Raw genomic sequence first — 15,821 nt, 5'->3', positions numbered from 1 at the left:
TAACAGCTAGGGGAAATAGGTTCTTAAATATAGTAAAAGATCATTACTTGTCTCAAGTTATCGAGAAGCCTACTAGAACCAGGACTATACTGGACCTAGCACTAACTAATAATGTGGATATAATATCAAATACTATAGCAGGGGAGAGCCTGGGAAACAATGATCATAATATGGTCACATTCGATATCAAGTTTCCAAAAGCATCACTATAAGGGTTTAACAAAGACTTGTGACTTTAGAAAGGCAAATTTCGACATGTTGAAACAAGCACTAATGAACATTGACTGGGACACGGTTTCATGGTAAGAACACTGCTGAAATGTGGGATGCTTTTAAAAGTTTGCTCACTAAATATACTCAAATTTATTCCCATGGGCAGCAAACACAGGAGTTCTAAATACAAACCGATGTGGCTTAATAAGAAAGTTAATGAAGCAATGGATAAAAAGAGGCAAGCATTCAAAGCATTTAAAAATCGGTTGGACAGGAGGAGTCATTCAAGTACTAAAGGACTGTAACGGGAATTGCAAAAATGAAATCAGAGCAGTTAAATAGAAAATGAAAAGCAAATAGCTTATTAGGGAGAGTACAACAAACCCTGAAAAGTTAGTATATAAACAGTAAAAAAAAAAAAGAGAACATAGGTCCTCTAATAGGAGTGTCAGGAGTATCGATAATTGATGAAAAACAAAAAGCAGAAATAGTGAATTAATTTTTTTCATCCGTATTTACTAGAGAGGACCAGATGGTGGAGGTAGTGAATAGCATAAGTAATAATAGTGTACCATTGCTGAGTACTTTTTTGAGAGAGGTAGTCCGAGAACGACTATACAAAATTAAGATCAATAAATCCCCTGGTCCAGATGGACTACACCCAAGGGTTCTAATAGAGCTATACTCGGAACTAGCAAGGCCTTTATATTTGATCTTCTCTGATTCAATTAAATTAGGCATGATACCTAAGGACTGGCGTATAGCAGAAGTAATCCCAATACTTTCAAAGGGAATTAAAACTCATCCTGGCAACTATAGACCGGTTAGTTTGACATCTATTGTGGGGAAAATATTGGAAAGAATATTAAGGGATTGCATACAGGAGTTCTTTGATATCAACAATATTGTTAATAGGAATTAGCATGGTTTTGTAAGGGGAAGGTCATGCCAAACTAACTTAATTAGCCGATATGAGAAAGTGAGCAACAATGTTGACTGGGGTAAAGCAGTTGATGTGGTCTATTTAGATTTTGCTAAAACCTTCGATACTGCCTCACATGAGGCTGATTTTCAAACTGAGAGAACTCGGCCTAGGAAACACTATTTATACTTGGATAAGTTATTGGCTGGATAACAGGGAACAGCGAGTTATGGTTAATGGGATGTACAGTACTTCAGCTGGGCCAATGTAATCAGTGGAATAACTCAAGGGTCAGTACTCGGGCCATTACTGTTCAATTTATTTATTAACGACCTAGGAACAGATCTTGAAAGCAGTGTCAATTTTTGCAGAAGATACCAAGCTCCAGTATGTAGGGTAATTGAATCAGATAAGGATTCAGAGTCCCTACAAAATGACTTATTTAAACTGGAAGTTTGGGCAGCTAAATGGAGAATGAGGTTTAATATAGATAAATGTAAAAAGTCAAGCACTTTGGGGTTAAAAAGAATCATGCAACCTACAAATTAAATGGGGAGACAGTCTTAGAAAAAGTTTTTGGGGTGCTCATTGATAATAGACTTAATAACAGTACCCAATGTCAAACTGCAGCAGCAAAAGCAAATAAGGTACTAACATGCATAAAACAGGGAATTGAGACTAGGGACGAATGCCTAATCCTGCCATTATATAAATCATTGGTACGGCCACATCTGAAATATTGTGTTCAATTCTGGGCATCACATTATAAAAAAAAACATCTTAGAGCTTGAAAGGGTGCAGAGGCGAGCTACAAAATTGATTAAGGGGTTAGAGGCACTGGATTATGAGGAAAGGCATACTAGGTTAGATATGTTCACACTAGAATAGAGGAGACTAAGAGGGGACATTATAAAATAAGATTTTACACTTACCGGTATATCTATTTCTCGTAGTCCGTAGAGGATGCTGGGTACTCCGTAAGGACCATGGGGAAAATAAACGGGCTCCGCAGGAGACATGGGCACTTTAAGAAAGACTTTTGATTCTGGGTGTGCACTGGCTCCTCCCTCTATGCCCCTCCTCCAGACCTCAGTTAGGGAAACTGTGCCCAGAGGAGATGGACAGTACGAGGAAAGGATTTTGTTAATCCAAGGGCAAGATTCATACCAGCCACACCAATCACACTGTATAACTTGTGATAAACTACCCAGTTAACAGTATGAACAACAACATAGCCTCGGTTCAACCGATTAACCAACACATAACGCTTATGTCAGCAATAACTATATACAAGTCTTGCAGAAGTAGTCCGCACTTGGGACGGGCGCCCAGCATCCTCTATGGACTACGAGAAATAGATTTACCGGTAAGTGTAAAATCTTATTTTCTCTAACGTCCTAGAGGATGCTGGGGACTCCGTAAGGACCATGGGGATTATACCAAAGCTCCCAAACGGGCGGGAGAGTGCGGATGACTCTGCAGCACCGATTGAGCAAACAGGAGGTCCTCCTCAGCCAGGGTATCAAATTTATAGAACTTTGCAATGGTGTTTGACCCCGACCAAGTAGCTGCTCGGCACAACTGTAATGCCGAGACCACTCGGGCAGCCGCCCAAGAAGAGCCCACCTTCCTAGTCAAATGGGCCTTAACCGATTTAGGCAATGGCAATCCTGCCGTAGAATGTGCCCGCTGAATCGTGTTACAGATCCAGCGAGCAATAGTCTGCTTTGAAGCAGGAGCGCCAACCTTGTTGGCTGCATACAGGACAAATAGTGCTTCTGTTTTTCTGACTCTAGCCGTTCTGGCCACGTAAATTTTCAAAGCCCTGACCACATCCAGGGACTCGGAATCCTCCAAGTCACGCATAGCCACAGGCACAATAGGTTGATTCATATGAAAGGATGAAACCACTTTAGGTAGGAATTGAGGACGAGTCCGCAATTCCGCCCTATCCACATGAAAAACCAGATAGGGGCTTTTATGTGATAAAGCAGCCAATTCCGAGACTCGCCTAGCCGAATGCCAAGGCTAGCAACATGACCACCTTCCAAGTGAGATATTTTAACTCCACCGTTTTGAGTGGTTCAAACCAATGCGACTTAAGGAAACTTAACACCACGTTAAGATCCCAAGGCGCCACCGGAGGTACAAAAGGAGGCTGAATATGCAGCACTCCCTTCACAAATGTCTGTACTTCAGGAAGAGAAGCCAATTCTTTTTGAAAGAAAATGGATAAGGCCGAAATTTGAACCTTTATGGACCCTAATTTTAGGCCCAAATTCACTCCTGTTTGAAGGAAGTGAAGGAGACGGCCCAAATGAAACTCCTCCGTAGGAGCAGTCCTGGCCTCACACCAAGAAACATATTTTCGCCATATATGGTGATAATGTTTCAATGTCACGTCCTTCCTAGCCTTGATCAGGGTAGGAATGACTTCCTCCGGAATACCTTTTTCTGCTAGGATATGGCGTTCAACCGCCATGCCATCAAACGCAGTCGCGGTAAGTCTTGGAACAGACAGGGCCCCTGCTGCAGCAGTTCCTGCCTTAGGGGAAGAGGCCACGGATCTTCTGTGAGCAACTCTTGCAGATCCGGATACCAAGTCCTTCATGGCCAATCTGGAACAATGAGGATTGTTTTCACCCTTCTTTGTCTTATTATGCTCAACACCTTGGGTATGAGAGGCAGAGGAGGGAACACAGACCGATCTGAACACCCATGGTGTCACCAAAGCGTCTACTGCTACTGCCTGAGGGTCTCTTGACCTGGCGCAATACCTCTATAGCTTCTTGTTGAGCCGGGACGCCATCATGTGTATCTGAGGCAGTCCCCACCGACCCGCGACCTGTGCGAAGACTTCCTGATGAAGTCCCCACTCTCCCGGATGCAGGTCGTGTCTGCTGAGGAAGTCCGCTTCCCAGTTGTCCACCCCCGGGATGAACACTGCTGACAGTGCGCTTACATACTTCCGCCCAGCGAAGAATCCTGGTGGCCTCTGTCATGGCCACTCTGCTCCTTGTGCCGCCTTGGCGGTTTACATGAGCCACTGCCGTGACATTGTCCGACTGAATCAGAACAGGTTTGTCCCGAAGTAATGCCTCCGCTTGACGTAGGGCGTTGTATATGGCCCTCAACTCCAGGACATTGATGTGGAGACAAGTCTCTAGACTTGACCAGAGACCTTGAAAATTTCTTCCCAGAGTGACTGCACCCCAACCTCGGAGGCTTGCGTCCGTGGTCACCAGGATCCAATCCTGAATGCCGAATCTGCGACCCTCTAAGAGGTGAGCACTGTGTAGCCACCACAGGAGAGACACCCTGGCTCTGGGAGACAAGGTGATCTTTTGATACATCTGTAGATGAGACCCGGACCACTTGTCCAGTAGATCCCATTGAAAAGTCCTCGCATGGAACCTGCTGAAGGGAATGGCCTCGTAAGATGCCACCATCTTCCCCAGGACTCGAGTACAGTGATGCACTGAAACCTTTTTTGGCTTCAACAGGTCCTTGACCAGAGACATGAGCTCCTGAGCCTTTTCCATCGGAAGAAAAACCTTTCTGTTCTGTGTCCAGAATCAGGCCCAAAAAGGTCAGACGCGTTGTAGGAGCCAGCTGGGACTTCGGAATATTGAGAATCCAGCCGTGCTGCTGCAACGTTCTCACAGACAGTGACACGCTGTTCAGTAACTTCTCTCGGGATCTCGCCTTTATGAGGAGATCGTCCAAGTATGGGATAATTGTGACACCCTGCTTGCGCAGGAGCACCATCATTTCTGCCATTATCTTGGTGAAAATCCTCGGGGCCGTGGAAAGCCCAAACGGCAACGTCTGAAATTGGTAATGACAGTCCTGTACCGCAAATCTCAGGAACGCCTGGTGAGGAGGAAAAATCGGAACATGAAGGTATGCATCCTTTATGTCCAGGGAAACCATCCAATCCCCCTCCTCCAGGCTGGCTATGACCGCTCTGAGCGATTCCATCTTGAACTTTTTTAAGTACAGGTTCAGGGATTTTAGATTCAAAATGGGTGACCGAACCGTCCGGTTTCGGGACCACAAATAGGGTTGAGTAATACCCCTTTACTTGCTGGAGAAGAGGAACCTTGACTATCACCTGCTGAAGATACAATTTTTGAATTGCAGATAACACCAACTCCCTCTCTGACGGAGAAGCCGGCAGAGCAGATTTGAAAAACCGGCGAGGAGGCATCTCTTCGAATTCCAGCCTGTATCCCTGAGAAACAATCTCTATTGCCCAGGGATCCACCTGTGAGCGAACCCAGACGTGGCTGAAAATTCGAAGACGTGCCCCCACCTGAGTAGACTCCCCCAGGGGAGCCCCAGCGTCATGCAGTGGATTTTGCAGACAGAGGGGAGGACTTCTAGTCCTGGGAACTAGCTGTGTGCAGCTTTTTTCCCTTGCCTTTACCTCTGGTAAGAAATGACGATCCCCGTACCTTCTTGCTTTTATTTGAACGAAAGGACTGCATTTGATAATGAGGCGCCTTCTTAGTATGTTGCGGGGGAACATAAGGTAAAAAAATAGGATTTTGGTACTTACCAGGTAAATCCTTTTCTTTGAATCCATAGGGGGCACTGGAGTACTCTAGGGATATGGACGGTTCCACAGGAACTAGGCACTGAATAGTTAAACTTTGACTATACCTCCCCTCCATATTCCAGAGTACCTCAGTGTTTTTTTACTGAGCCGAACTGGAGCTATAGAAGTGGACAATGGAGAAATACATATAACCAAAAACGGACAACAATGAAGTTGACACAAACGAAACTGACAACTAACAGTTGACACCAACCCGATAGAATTTCTAATTTGAAACAGTCGGTAAGAGTGTGTTACCATAAAATTCCCTGCACTTACCACAACCAGGTAAACAACTGCTCTGGGTGGGCGTCCAGTGCCCCCTATGGATTCAAAGAAAAGGATTTACCTGGTAAGTACCAAAATCCTATTTTCTTTTTCATCCACTAGGGGTCACTGGAGTACTCTAGGGACGTACCAAAGTTTCCCCCCTGGGCGGGAGAGCTGTTTGGCACCTGTAACACTAGACGGCCAAAGCTAGATGCTGATGCAGCAAAAGTATCAAACCTGTAAAAGCGCACAAACATGTGCACTGAAGACCATGTAGCCGCACTGCAAAGCTGTGTCGTAGAACTCCACGACCAGCTGCCCATGACATTCCCGGAGAACGTGTGGAATGAGCTGTTACTGATGTAGGCGGCTGTAACCTAACATGAAGGTAAGCCTGACGTATGGTCAGTTTTATCCATCTGGATAAGGTCTGCTTAGAAGGTGACCAACCCATCTTGGCCGCATCATAGAGAATAACAACGTATCCGTCTTAGGAACTGTAGACGTTCGGAATACATAAACTCGTAATGTGCGTACCACAACCAAAATTCCAGAATCTCCTGTTAACACAGGAACTACTATTGGATGATTGATGTGAAAAGAGGACCCTACTTTTGGCAGGAAAGCGGGATTCGTCTAAAATTCCGTTCTGTCATTATGAAACACTAAATACGGTGGCTTGCATGACAAGGCACCCAAAACTGAAGCCCGCCTTGCCGAAGCGAAGGCTAGGAGAGAAATTGTTTCCCAAGTGAGAAACTTAATATCCACTTGTTGTAAGGGTTCGAAACAAAAAGACTAAGAAATCTAAACCCAGATTCAAGTCCCATGGCGCAGTAAGTGGAGTGAAATGGAGGCTGTACTTTGAGGACACCCTGCATAAAGGTGTGTACCGACGGCAAGAGAGCCAATCTTCTTTGAAAATAAATGGACGACGCAGATATCTCTACCTTTAGTGTGGATAAACGCCGACCTCCATCTAACCCCATCTGTCGACATAACAAAAGACGGGATAACTTGAAAGATGATGTCGGAAACTTCCGAACTTCACACCAACCTATATAGGCACGCCAAATTCTGTAATAATGAGCTGCCGTAACCGGCTTCCTAGCTCGTAACATGGTTGGTATAACCTATTCTGGAATGCCCTCTCTTTTTAAGAGGGCTGTCTCAACAGCCACTCCGTCAAACGCAGCCGTGCTAAATCGGAGAAAAAGAACGGACCCTGTTGTAACAGGTCCGGACGCAGTGGGAGCGGCCAAGGAACGTCCGCGAGTAGACCGCGGAGATCCGAAAACCAAGCTCTCCGAGGCCAATGAGGCGCCACTAGTATGACTGTGACGGACTCTCTTTTGATCCGTTTTAGCAACAGAGGGAGCAGCGGAAAACGGTGGAAACAGATACACGAGACTGTATGGCCACTTGATTGTGAGAGCATCCACCGCCACTGCCTTTGGATCTCTCGTTCTGGACACGTACTGGGGCGTTTGATAATTGTGGCGAGATGCCATCAGGTCCACTTGCGGGTAACCCTACTTCTGGACCAGCATGTGAAACACTTCTGGATTTAATGCACATCCTGGATAAAAATCCTGGCAGCTGAGATAATCCGCATCCCAGTTGTCCACTCCCGGAATGAATACTGCCGACAAAATCACCTCGGCCCAATTGAGGACTCGAGCTACTTCCCGCATTGCCATGTGGCTTTTCGTTCCTCCTTGTTTGTTGATGTATGTGACCACCGTCGCATTGTCTGACTGCACCTGAACAGCCTGAGCCTGCAGCATGTGCACTGCTTGTCGTAGCGCATTGTAAATTGCCCAGAGTTCCAGGACATTTATAGACCGCAATCTTTCGTGATCCGCCCAGAGACCCTGGAGCTGAAAATTTTGAACTACAGCTCCCCAACCTCTGAGACTCGCGTCCGCCGTGAGAATCATCCAATTCCAGGCGCCGAACCGTTTCCCTGCGGTTAGATTCTGTACTTTGAGCCACCAGAGTAGAGACACCCTGGCCCTTGGAGACCACCTCACCCTGCGGTGAATCTGCAAAAGCGAGCCCGACCATTGTTTTTGGCATGCATTGCAGGCAGACACTGTACTCGTTCGGCCACAGCAAACCATTGCGAGCACATCCAGTTAAAAAGGACGTGAGTGAAGTCTTCCGAACTGAAGCGCTTCAAAAGCCGCCACCATTGTGTCTAATAGGCGAATGTACAAATGAACCGAGACTGTGCAAGGCTTGAGCACTAATTGTAGCAGATGACGAATGACCTGTACTTCTGTTCGGGTAGGTAAATTCTTTGATTTACCGTATCGAGAATCATACCCAGGAATTGAAATCGTTGAGACGGAATCATTCAGGAATTCGCGTAGACAATGGTAGGAAATCAGATTCCCCCCCCCCCCACTCGGTCTGCGATCTATTCTCGTTTGGAACGTAGCCAGCCACTAGCGAAGCTGAGACGCAAGAACCAACTGCCAACTTCACAGAAGCTGTAGGCAGCAAGAAGTGTAAGGTGGTCTTTATTTAGGGCAAACCTGAACTGGAGCACCCTGCCACTACAGCCTTGTTACCTTAAACCCTTACCAAAGCAGGGCGAAGCAACAGCCCTACTGCTGTGTAGGGTACACTCCGATAGGTAGTTAAACGCCCAATAATTGCAATTGTCTATCATTGGAAATTGTTCAGCCTTCGCTGAGAACCTGATGTACTGGCCTGGTGCTATGAGGGCTGGCGGCGAATCGACCGCAACAATCTAGCTGAAACAGTAAATTTTTCCCTCTCAGGCAGTACATGCGCCCGCATTCCCCCCAAAGAGGACCGGTAAGGGTCTGTCTGCGCAGTCGAATTTGTCCGACACACTGTGTGACCGACTCTGCAGCGAAGGTGCTTGTTTGATTATGCATTAGACTTAGTGATCATGTACCCCGACCAGTAAGTACACCACGGAAGTAATCTGTGTATAAACCTGCATTACCGTGCATGTGGTTTCCAGCAATAGTGAATCTTCCTGTAGAGACATGCTGTCAAAAACAATTAATAAATTAAATTCCTAACAACCCCCCGCTCCCCCAGAGGCTGAGTGTTGTAGGGCAGCAACCTCCAGCAAAGACCCAGGAAGTAACGTAAAAAATGGATGATTATATATATATATATATATATATATATATATTCATTTAGGTGGTTGGAATATATATATCCAGAAAGTCCACACTCACTGCTCCAATTTGCAACCTGGGCGGTGCTCCATAAGAGATTCACAAGAGATCCAAAAATATATCCGAAAAAAGATACAGGCACTCACCACTTCCTTGATGATGAAAACTTTATTGGTGTGTCTCACATAGAGACAGTTAACAGCATGTCAGCAAAAGGTGTCAATCAGACTGAGAAACTTTGTTAAATAATTAGACTATAACCAGTCTGATAGTTGGCTGCATGGAGGAAGTCTGTGCTGACAAGCAGAGGAATTGTGGATTTATGCTTCAGAGGGAATGTCTGCTGCTTAAACCACACCTTGGATAACAATCCATGAAACAAGAAGTTAAGAGTTGTCCTGAAAGGGCATTTTAATTATTTAACAAAGTTTCTCAGTCTGATTTTACCCTGAATTATTGATCACCACCATTGAACGGCAAAGTTTTATCACAGTAATCAGCTCTATCGTGGCTTATGACTCCCAGAAGTCATGTGATCAGCGCTTCCTGGTCAGACTCCTAAAGGGACTGGTGCTTTTTATACAAACTTGGGAAAAGCACCACCAGGATTATCGTGATGAAAAATATCCCCATTACACACTGAAATACATGGTATTTTGCGATTCATTTAGGTGGTTGGAATTCCACCATACAAGGTACACCTTGAATTCACCAGGGTGTTATTTAAGGTGGAGGTCACATGTTTATGTGAGTTAATGCACTAGGAGGCGCCTATTCTCATCTTTTGTTTTATATATATATATATATATATATATATATATATATATATATATATATATATATATATATATATATATATATATATATATATATATATATATATACACATATACACATACATACACACATATACAACCATGTATATTCACACATATTCAGACCTTATAAATATATATATTTCATATATGCATACATACACATATATCACATATATATTATATAGCCATATACATATATCCAGATATATCCTGATTCAGAAGTATAATAATTCTTAGAAGTCTGAAACTAAATGTGACCACTCACAGGCTTAAAAACCTGAGAAGTCTGCTGCTTAACCGCAGCTTCGTTAATGGGTCCCGAATCCAGTGTGGTGTGGCTGTAGATTTAAAAATACCTACAGCACCTTGTATTCCCAGGTGGCTAACCAGGCCCAACACTGCTCAGCTTCCAAGATCAGATGAGATCGGGCGCATCCAATTGTGGTGTGGCTAAGTGAATTAAGCAAAGCTGCTGCAGGTGAGCCTGAACTCACAATGCTTGCAGTGCTTCACAGATACTGTTTTATAATCACCATGTGCTGACCAATTGTATAACACATCTTACTTTACAACAGTGAACAAAGCCAGTATTTGGCGGACCACAGCCACGATTCAGATTTGCAGTCTTTGGGATAATATCATTATAAATAGTTATGATAAGAATAATAGTCTTTGCTGGTGTCTTACTCATTATACCGACAGACAATACAAAATACAACTTGCGCGACTCAGTAAATCGCACTAAGGTGTCTTTACAAATATATATCTGGCCAAGTGCAGTATACGTCAGCAATATGCCTGGTTCCAAATTCCCCTTAACACCCCTGCACCTTCAATGGAGGAGAGATGTAATACAGGAAATTCTGGAAAAACAACAGGAAAAATGGTTAAATATGCAGACTTATAATTATGTAAGCAGATTTAATAAACATACTATGTTGCATTCAAACCTGCACATATATGAGCAACATGTATCCTGTTTAACAAAGACTTAATAGCCTATTGTAATACATATGCAGCGCTGCTGTATTCTAGTAAACATACTTCTTTTATCAACAAGAGTTGAATCATGAGAGTTTATCCAGTGACCCTGACATGTGTGTGCAGGGAACATCACTGTGGCATCAGTTACTCACATTTGTGTGCCCCCCCCCCCCCCGTGCATCGTTCTCTATACACGGAGCCGGGCTATGGTGGAGAGGGAGCTGGAAGTGGCATCGAGGGCCGGGTAGCGCGCTGCATAGAGCCGTCGAGCGGCCTATGCATAAATCAACGTGGCCGGCGCGGCTCAGAGCGGCATAAACAGCGCCGCTGGAAGCGGCGGCGGGCGGCTGAAGGCAGCGGCCGGCGGCCACACACACACACACACAGTATCCCACACAGCAGGGCGGCAGCGTGAGCTGACCGCCCCGTTCAACATACCTGGACCCTGTGGTGAGGGCAATGACGGGGCTTCTCTGTAAGCACCGTCAGCCTTTTACTGCAGGTGACCTGCACGTGGTAGTGAGGGAGCTCTTCTAGAGAGGTCCGACACCCACAGCTGCTTCAGCAGCTTTCCTATCCCAGACCCTCGCCTTCTTGGAAGGGGGAAAGGGATTCCAAAAAAAAAAATAATCAAAAAATTCAGTCATTGTGGATCAACTTCCACAAGCCTAGTCTCGGTGAGCACCGAAAAAACACTGAGGTACTCTGGAATATGGAGGGGAGGTATAGTCAAAGTTTAACTATTCAGTGCCTAGTTCCTGTGGAACCGTCCATATCCCTAGAGTACTCCAGTGACCCCTAGTGGATGAAAAAGAAATTCGATTTACCAGCTGTAGCAGTAGAGACCAGGTCCGAGAGGCCTTCTCCAAACAACTCCTCCCCCTTGTACGGCAACGACTCCATATGCCGCTTTGAGTCGGCATCCCCCGTCGGGTCCACAAGGGTCGCCTAGCAGAAACAGACATAGCATTTATTCCGGAGCTCAGTAAACAAATGTCTCTTTGTGCATCCCTCATATAATGCCACATCCTTGATATGCGCTAGGGTCATTAGAATGGTATCCTTATCTAGGGCATCAATCTCATTAGATAAGGAATCGGTCCATGCTGCGACAGCACTACAAACCCAGGCCGATGCCATCGCCGGTCTAACAATAGTACCGGAATGTGTGTAAATGTACTTCATGACAACTTCCTGCTTACGATCAGCAGGATCTTTGAGGGTAGCCGTATCCTGGGAAGGCAGTGCCACCTTCTTGGATAAGCGTGTCAACGCCTTGTCTACTTTAGGCGAAGATTCCCATCATATCCTATCCTTTTGTGGGAAGGGATACGCCATAAGTATCCTTTTGGGAACTTGTAATCTCCTGTCTGGAGATTCCGAAGCCTTTTCGCACAATTCGCTTAGCTCAAATGAGGACGGAAAAGTGACCTCAGGTTTTTTCTCTTTATACATGTGCACCCTCGTGTCAGGAACAGGGGGTTCCTCAGTGATATGCAAAACCTCTTTAATCGCAACAATCATGCAACGAATACCTTTAGCCATTTTTGGCTGTAATTTTGCATCCTCATAGTCGACACTAGAATCTGAATCTGTGTCAGTGATCTGGGATAATGTGCGTTTCTGAGACCCAGAAGGTCCCGGTGCCACTGGGATCTGACAACCTGACTAGACAAGACTGAGGCTAGGGATCAATCTCTTATGCAATAAATTTACATTAGCATTCAAGACATTCCATATATCCACCCAGTCCGGTGTCAGCGGTGCCGACTGCGACCCGACATTCATGCACTCCCCCTCCTCCTTAGGCGAGCCTTCATCGTCAAACATGTCGACACGCGCGTACCGATACTCCCACACACACAGGGAATCTCTTTTCTGAAGACAGGATCCCCCTTAGGCCCTTTGGAGAGACAGAGAGAGAGTATGCCAGCACACACCCCAGCGCTATATGACCCAGGAGAAAAACACAGAATGTTTACCCTGTAGCGCTGTAGTATATATATTTGCCAATTATGTGCCCCCCCCCTCTACTTTAAAACCCTTCTGTCACTGTGTGTCAAGCAGGGGAGAGTCCGGGGAGCTTCCTCTCAGCGGTGCTGTGAAGAAATAATGGCGCTAATGAGTGCTGAGGGAGAAGCCCCGCCCCCTTGGCGGCGGGCTTCTGTCCCGCTCAAAGTTTGTAAAATATGGCGGGGGCTCTTTTATATACATGTACAGTGCCCACCTGCGGCGGCGGCGCAGCTCTGGGATGAACGCCCAGGACGAACCTGTGTTCAGGACGAACCTGTGTTCCACTCCCTCTGGAGCTAATGGTGTCCAGTAGCCGAGAAGCAGAGCCTGTCATTTAAGTAGGTCTGCTCCTCTCTCCTCAGTCCCTCGATGCAGGGAGCCTGTTGCCAGCAGTGCTCCCTGATAAGAAGAAAAAATCCTAACAAAAATGCTTTCTTAGCAGGGAACTCAGGAGAGCTCCCTGCAGTGCACCCATCTTCCTCTGGGCACAGTCTAAAACTGAGGTCTGGAGGAGGGGCATAGAGGGAGGAGCCAGTGCACACCCAGAATCAAAAGTCTTTCTTAAAGTGCCCATGTCTCCTGCGGAGCCCGTCTATTCCCCATGGTCCTTACGGAGTCCCCAGCATCCTCTAGGACGTTAGAGAAATATTTATAAATACTGTATATAAAAGGTCAATACATGGAGCTAACAGGAGATCTGTTTATTGAGAGATCTCTACATATGACACAAGGGCACCCTCTGATGTTAGAGAAGAACTTTCTTACCCAGCGTAGGAGGGGTTCTTCACAGTAAGGGCAATAAGGATATGGAATTCTTTAGAAGTGAAGGTAGTAATGTTGGACTTGGTCAATACTTTTAAAAACAGGTTAGATTAATTTCTAACTGAAAAAGATATCCAAGGATGTAACTTCTATATGAATGTATTTTAGAAAAATGTTTTAAGAAAACTATGTATTCTAGTTGTCAACTGGACAAAAAAACGGCCTTTAATCGAGTCATTATGGTTTAATCTATGGCTATTTAAAAATATAGATAATGTAATCAAGGAAAATTATTTTAGAAAAACTAAGCATTCTAGTTATCAATTATACAATAAACGGTCTACACTTGAGTCATTATGGGATAAGCTATGGTTACATAGGGAATAGTACAGGGTCACAATATAAAGGTTGAACTCAATGGACAACTTGTTTATTTATAATATTATATATATTTATTTCACACATTACAAATCACAGTAATTGAATGCTTCAAAACCCTCTAGCTATATCAAACACTCTCTGGCCCCTGAGGATATAAGAGAGGGAATGGGGAGAATAAGCTGTTCCAGGGGCCTCGGAGTAGCTGCAGCTGTGGTTTGCAGACAGTGTGGACTGCTGCTGGGTACCACAGAGCCAGAGAGGGTCTGTGCTGGTCTTTGGTTCAGATGCAGGGTCTTTGTCAACCTTCAATGGTGGGAACCCCTGGCGTGTGTTTTCTACTGCAGCAGTGAGCCAAACGCAGGGAAGAGCAGTGCACGCCAGGTAACTACCTCCGTGGGTTGGACAAGGAAGCTTGTCATAGATGACAGCCAATGAAAAGACTACAGCGATATTCAAACCACTGACTATGGCCCTGCCCAATCCAAATCCATAGTCCCTGAAACCTCCTGACCGGAGGCAGTGGGGCAGCACCAAAGTTTAAGGGCTGCTGATCCGTCCTAAGAGCAGATCATCTTACCAGCTGCAGCAGCCTCCAGGTGCGTGGTAGAGCCACAGTGTTGGCCAACACGGTGTTCAAGGAAGTCTGGGCACTGCCCTGTGGCAGATGAGGAGAGTCTTCCACCTAGCCAGTCTCCTGCACATGGAGTCTTCCGTAGCATAACATTACAAATAGTAAAATAAAACCAAAATTAAAATAAAATCTTCCAGTCTGCGGTAGCAGCCTGGCAAGTGACCGATTCCATTGTGCACTGAAACAAAACAGAGTCAGGTGTGGTATAGGGGGTGGGAGCATGTTTCAAATCATCAGATTTAAAGTGCCAAGCTCCACTTGCCTACTGCATATACACCAGAGTAACTCCAGTGGATGAAGGAGAAAACCAATTTATTTACAAGTGCTTATGTTGTGCTATATTGGGTTATCTGTACTCTATCAGTATTCTTTGTGATCAACTTGTATATCCGTTCATAGTAAGGATAAAGGATTATATACAGACAATTAAATAACTACCTGTATAAATTATATGGATTCGGATTTAGTGAGGAATTTACATTTCTAAATACAGCTGATATCTGGACATAAATATAGGAACAGCATAGAATGGTTACTATTCAGAAAATCTAGTTGGAAGATTACATTTGGATAAAGCCGTGTACCTACCATCCAAAACCATTTTTGCAGCAATAGCTGTTGGATAGCCCACAGTTTTCGACATAGCAGAGTAGCCATTCACATCACCATATACAACCAAGCTTATGTTTTTGCATTCCAGGTGTCCAGAAGGATGTCTGATGCCAACGTCATTTCTCATAACAATCATGTCTCGCTCTCCAGGAACTGTAAGACAGCATAGACCACGGGATTCATAAGCATTTTAGAGCTGCTGCTACTGAAGCATCAGGAAGTTCTTACAATAACAGAAGCTTAAAGGTCAAAATGTAAGCATGATTTTTCTTTTATTGCTACTCTGGAGTACTAAACACAGGATGCTGCCTACCACTGGGTGCCGATTATCCAGCAGGGGTTGGGTACGAATTCCCGGCAGTGAGTATGTCAACAGATAGGATGCAGACGGACCTGGTAAGTATTTAAACCTTACCCCTACACCACCCCAAACAGCTCCCCCTCTTCCTGCAGC

At 45.1% G+C, this 15,821-nt stretch overlaps 1 protein-coding gene across 2 annotated transcripts in view; it reads right to left on the bottom strand.

Moving 5' to 3' along the window:
* AASS (aminoadipate-semialdehyde synthase) overlaps positions 1–15,821 on the bottom strand; it is a 255,271-nt gene that overhangs the window by 35,082 nt on the left and 204,368 nt on the right. For both annotated transcript variants that reach the window (XM_063927192.1, XM_063927191.1), the window contains one exon: positions 15,344–15,520. In XM_063927192.1, the coding sequence (XP_063783262.1) occupies positions 15,344–15,520 (177 nt within the window). The remainder of the gene's footprint in view (positions 1–15,343; positions 15,521–15,821) is intronic.

The sequence above is a fragment of the Pseudophryne corroboree genome, chromosome 6 (genome assembly GCF_028390025.1).
Source record: "Pseudophryne corroboree isolate aPseCor3 chromosome 6, aPseCor3.hap2, whole genome shotgun sequence".
Lineage (NCBI taxonomy): Eukaryota > Metazoa > Chordata > Amphibia > Anura > Myobatrachidae > Pseudophryne > Pseudophryne corroboree.
The sequence above is the reverse complement of the archived record's forward strand: the minus strand, read 5'-3'. Positions and strand labels throughout refer to the sequence as shown.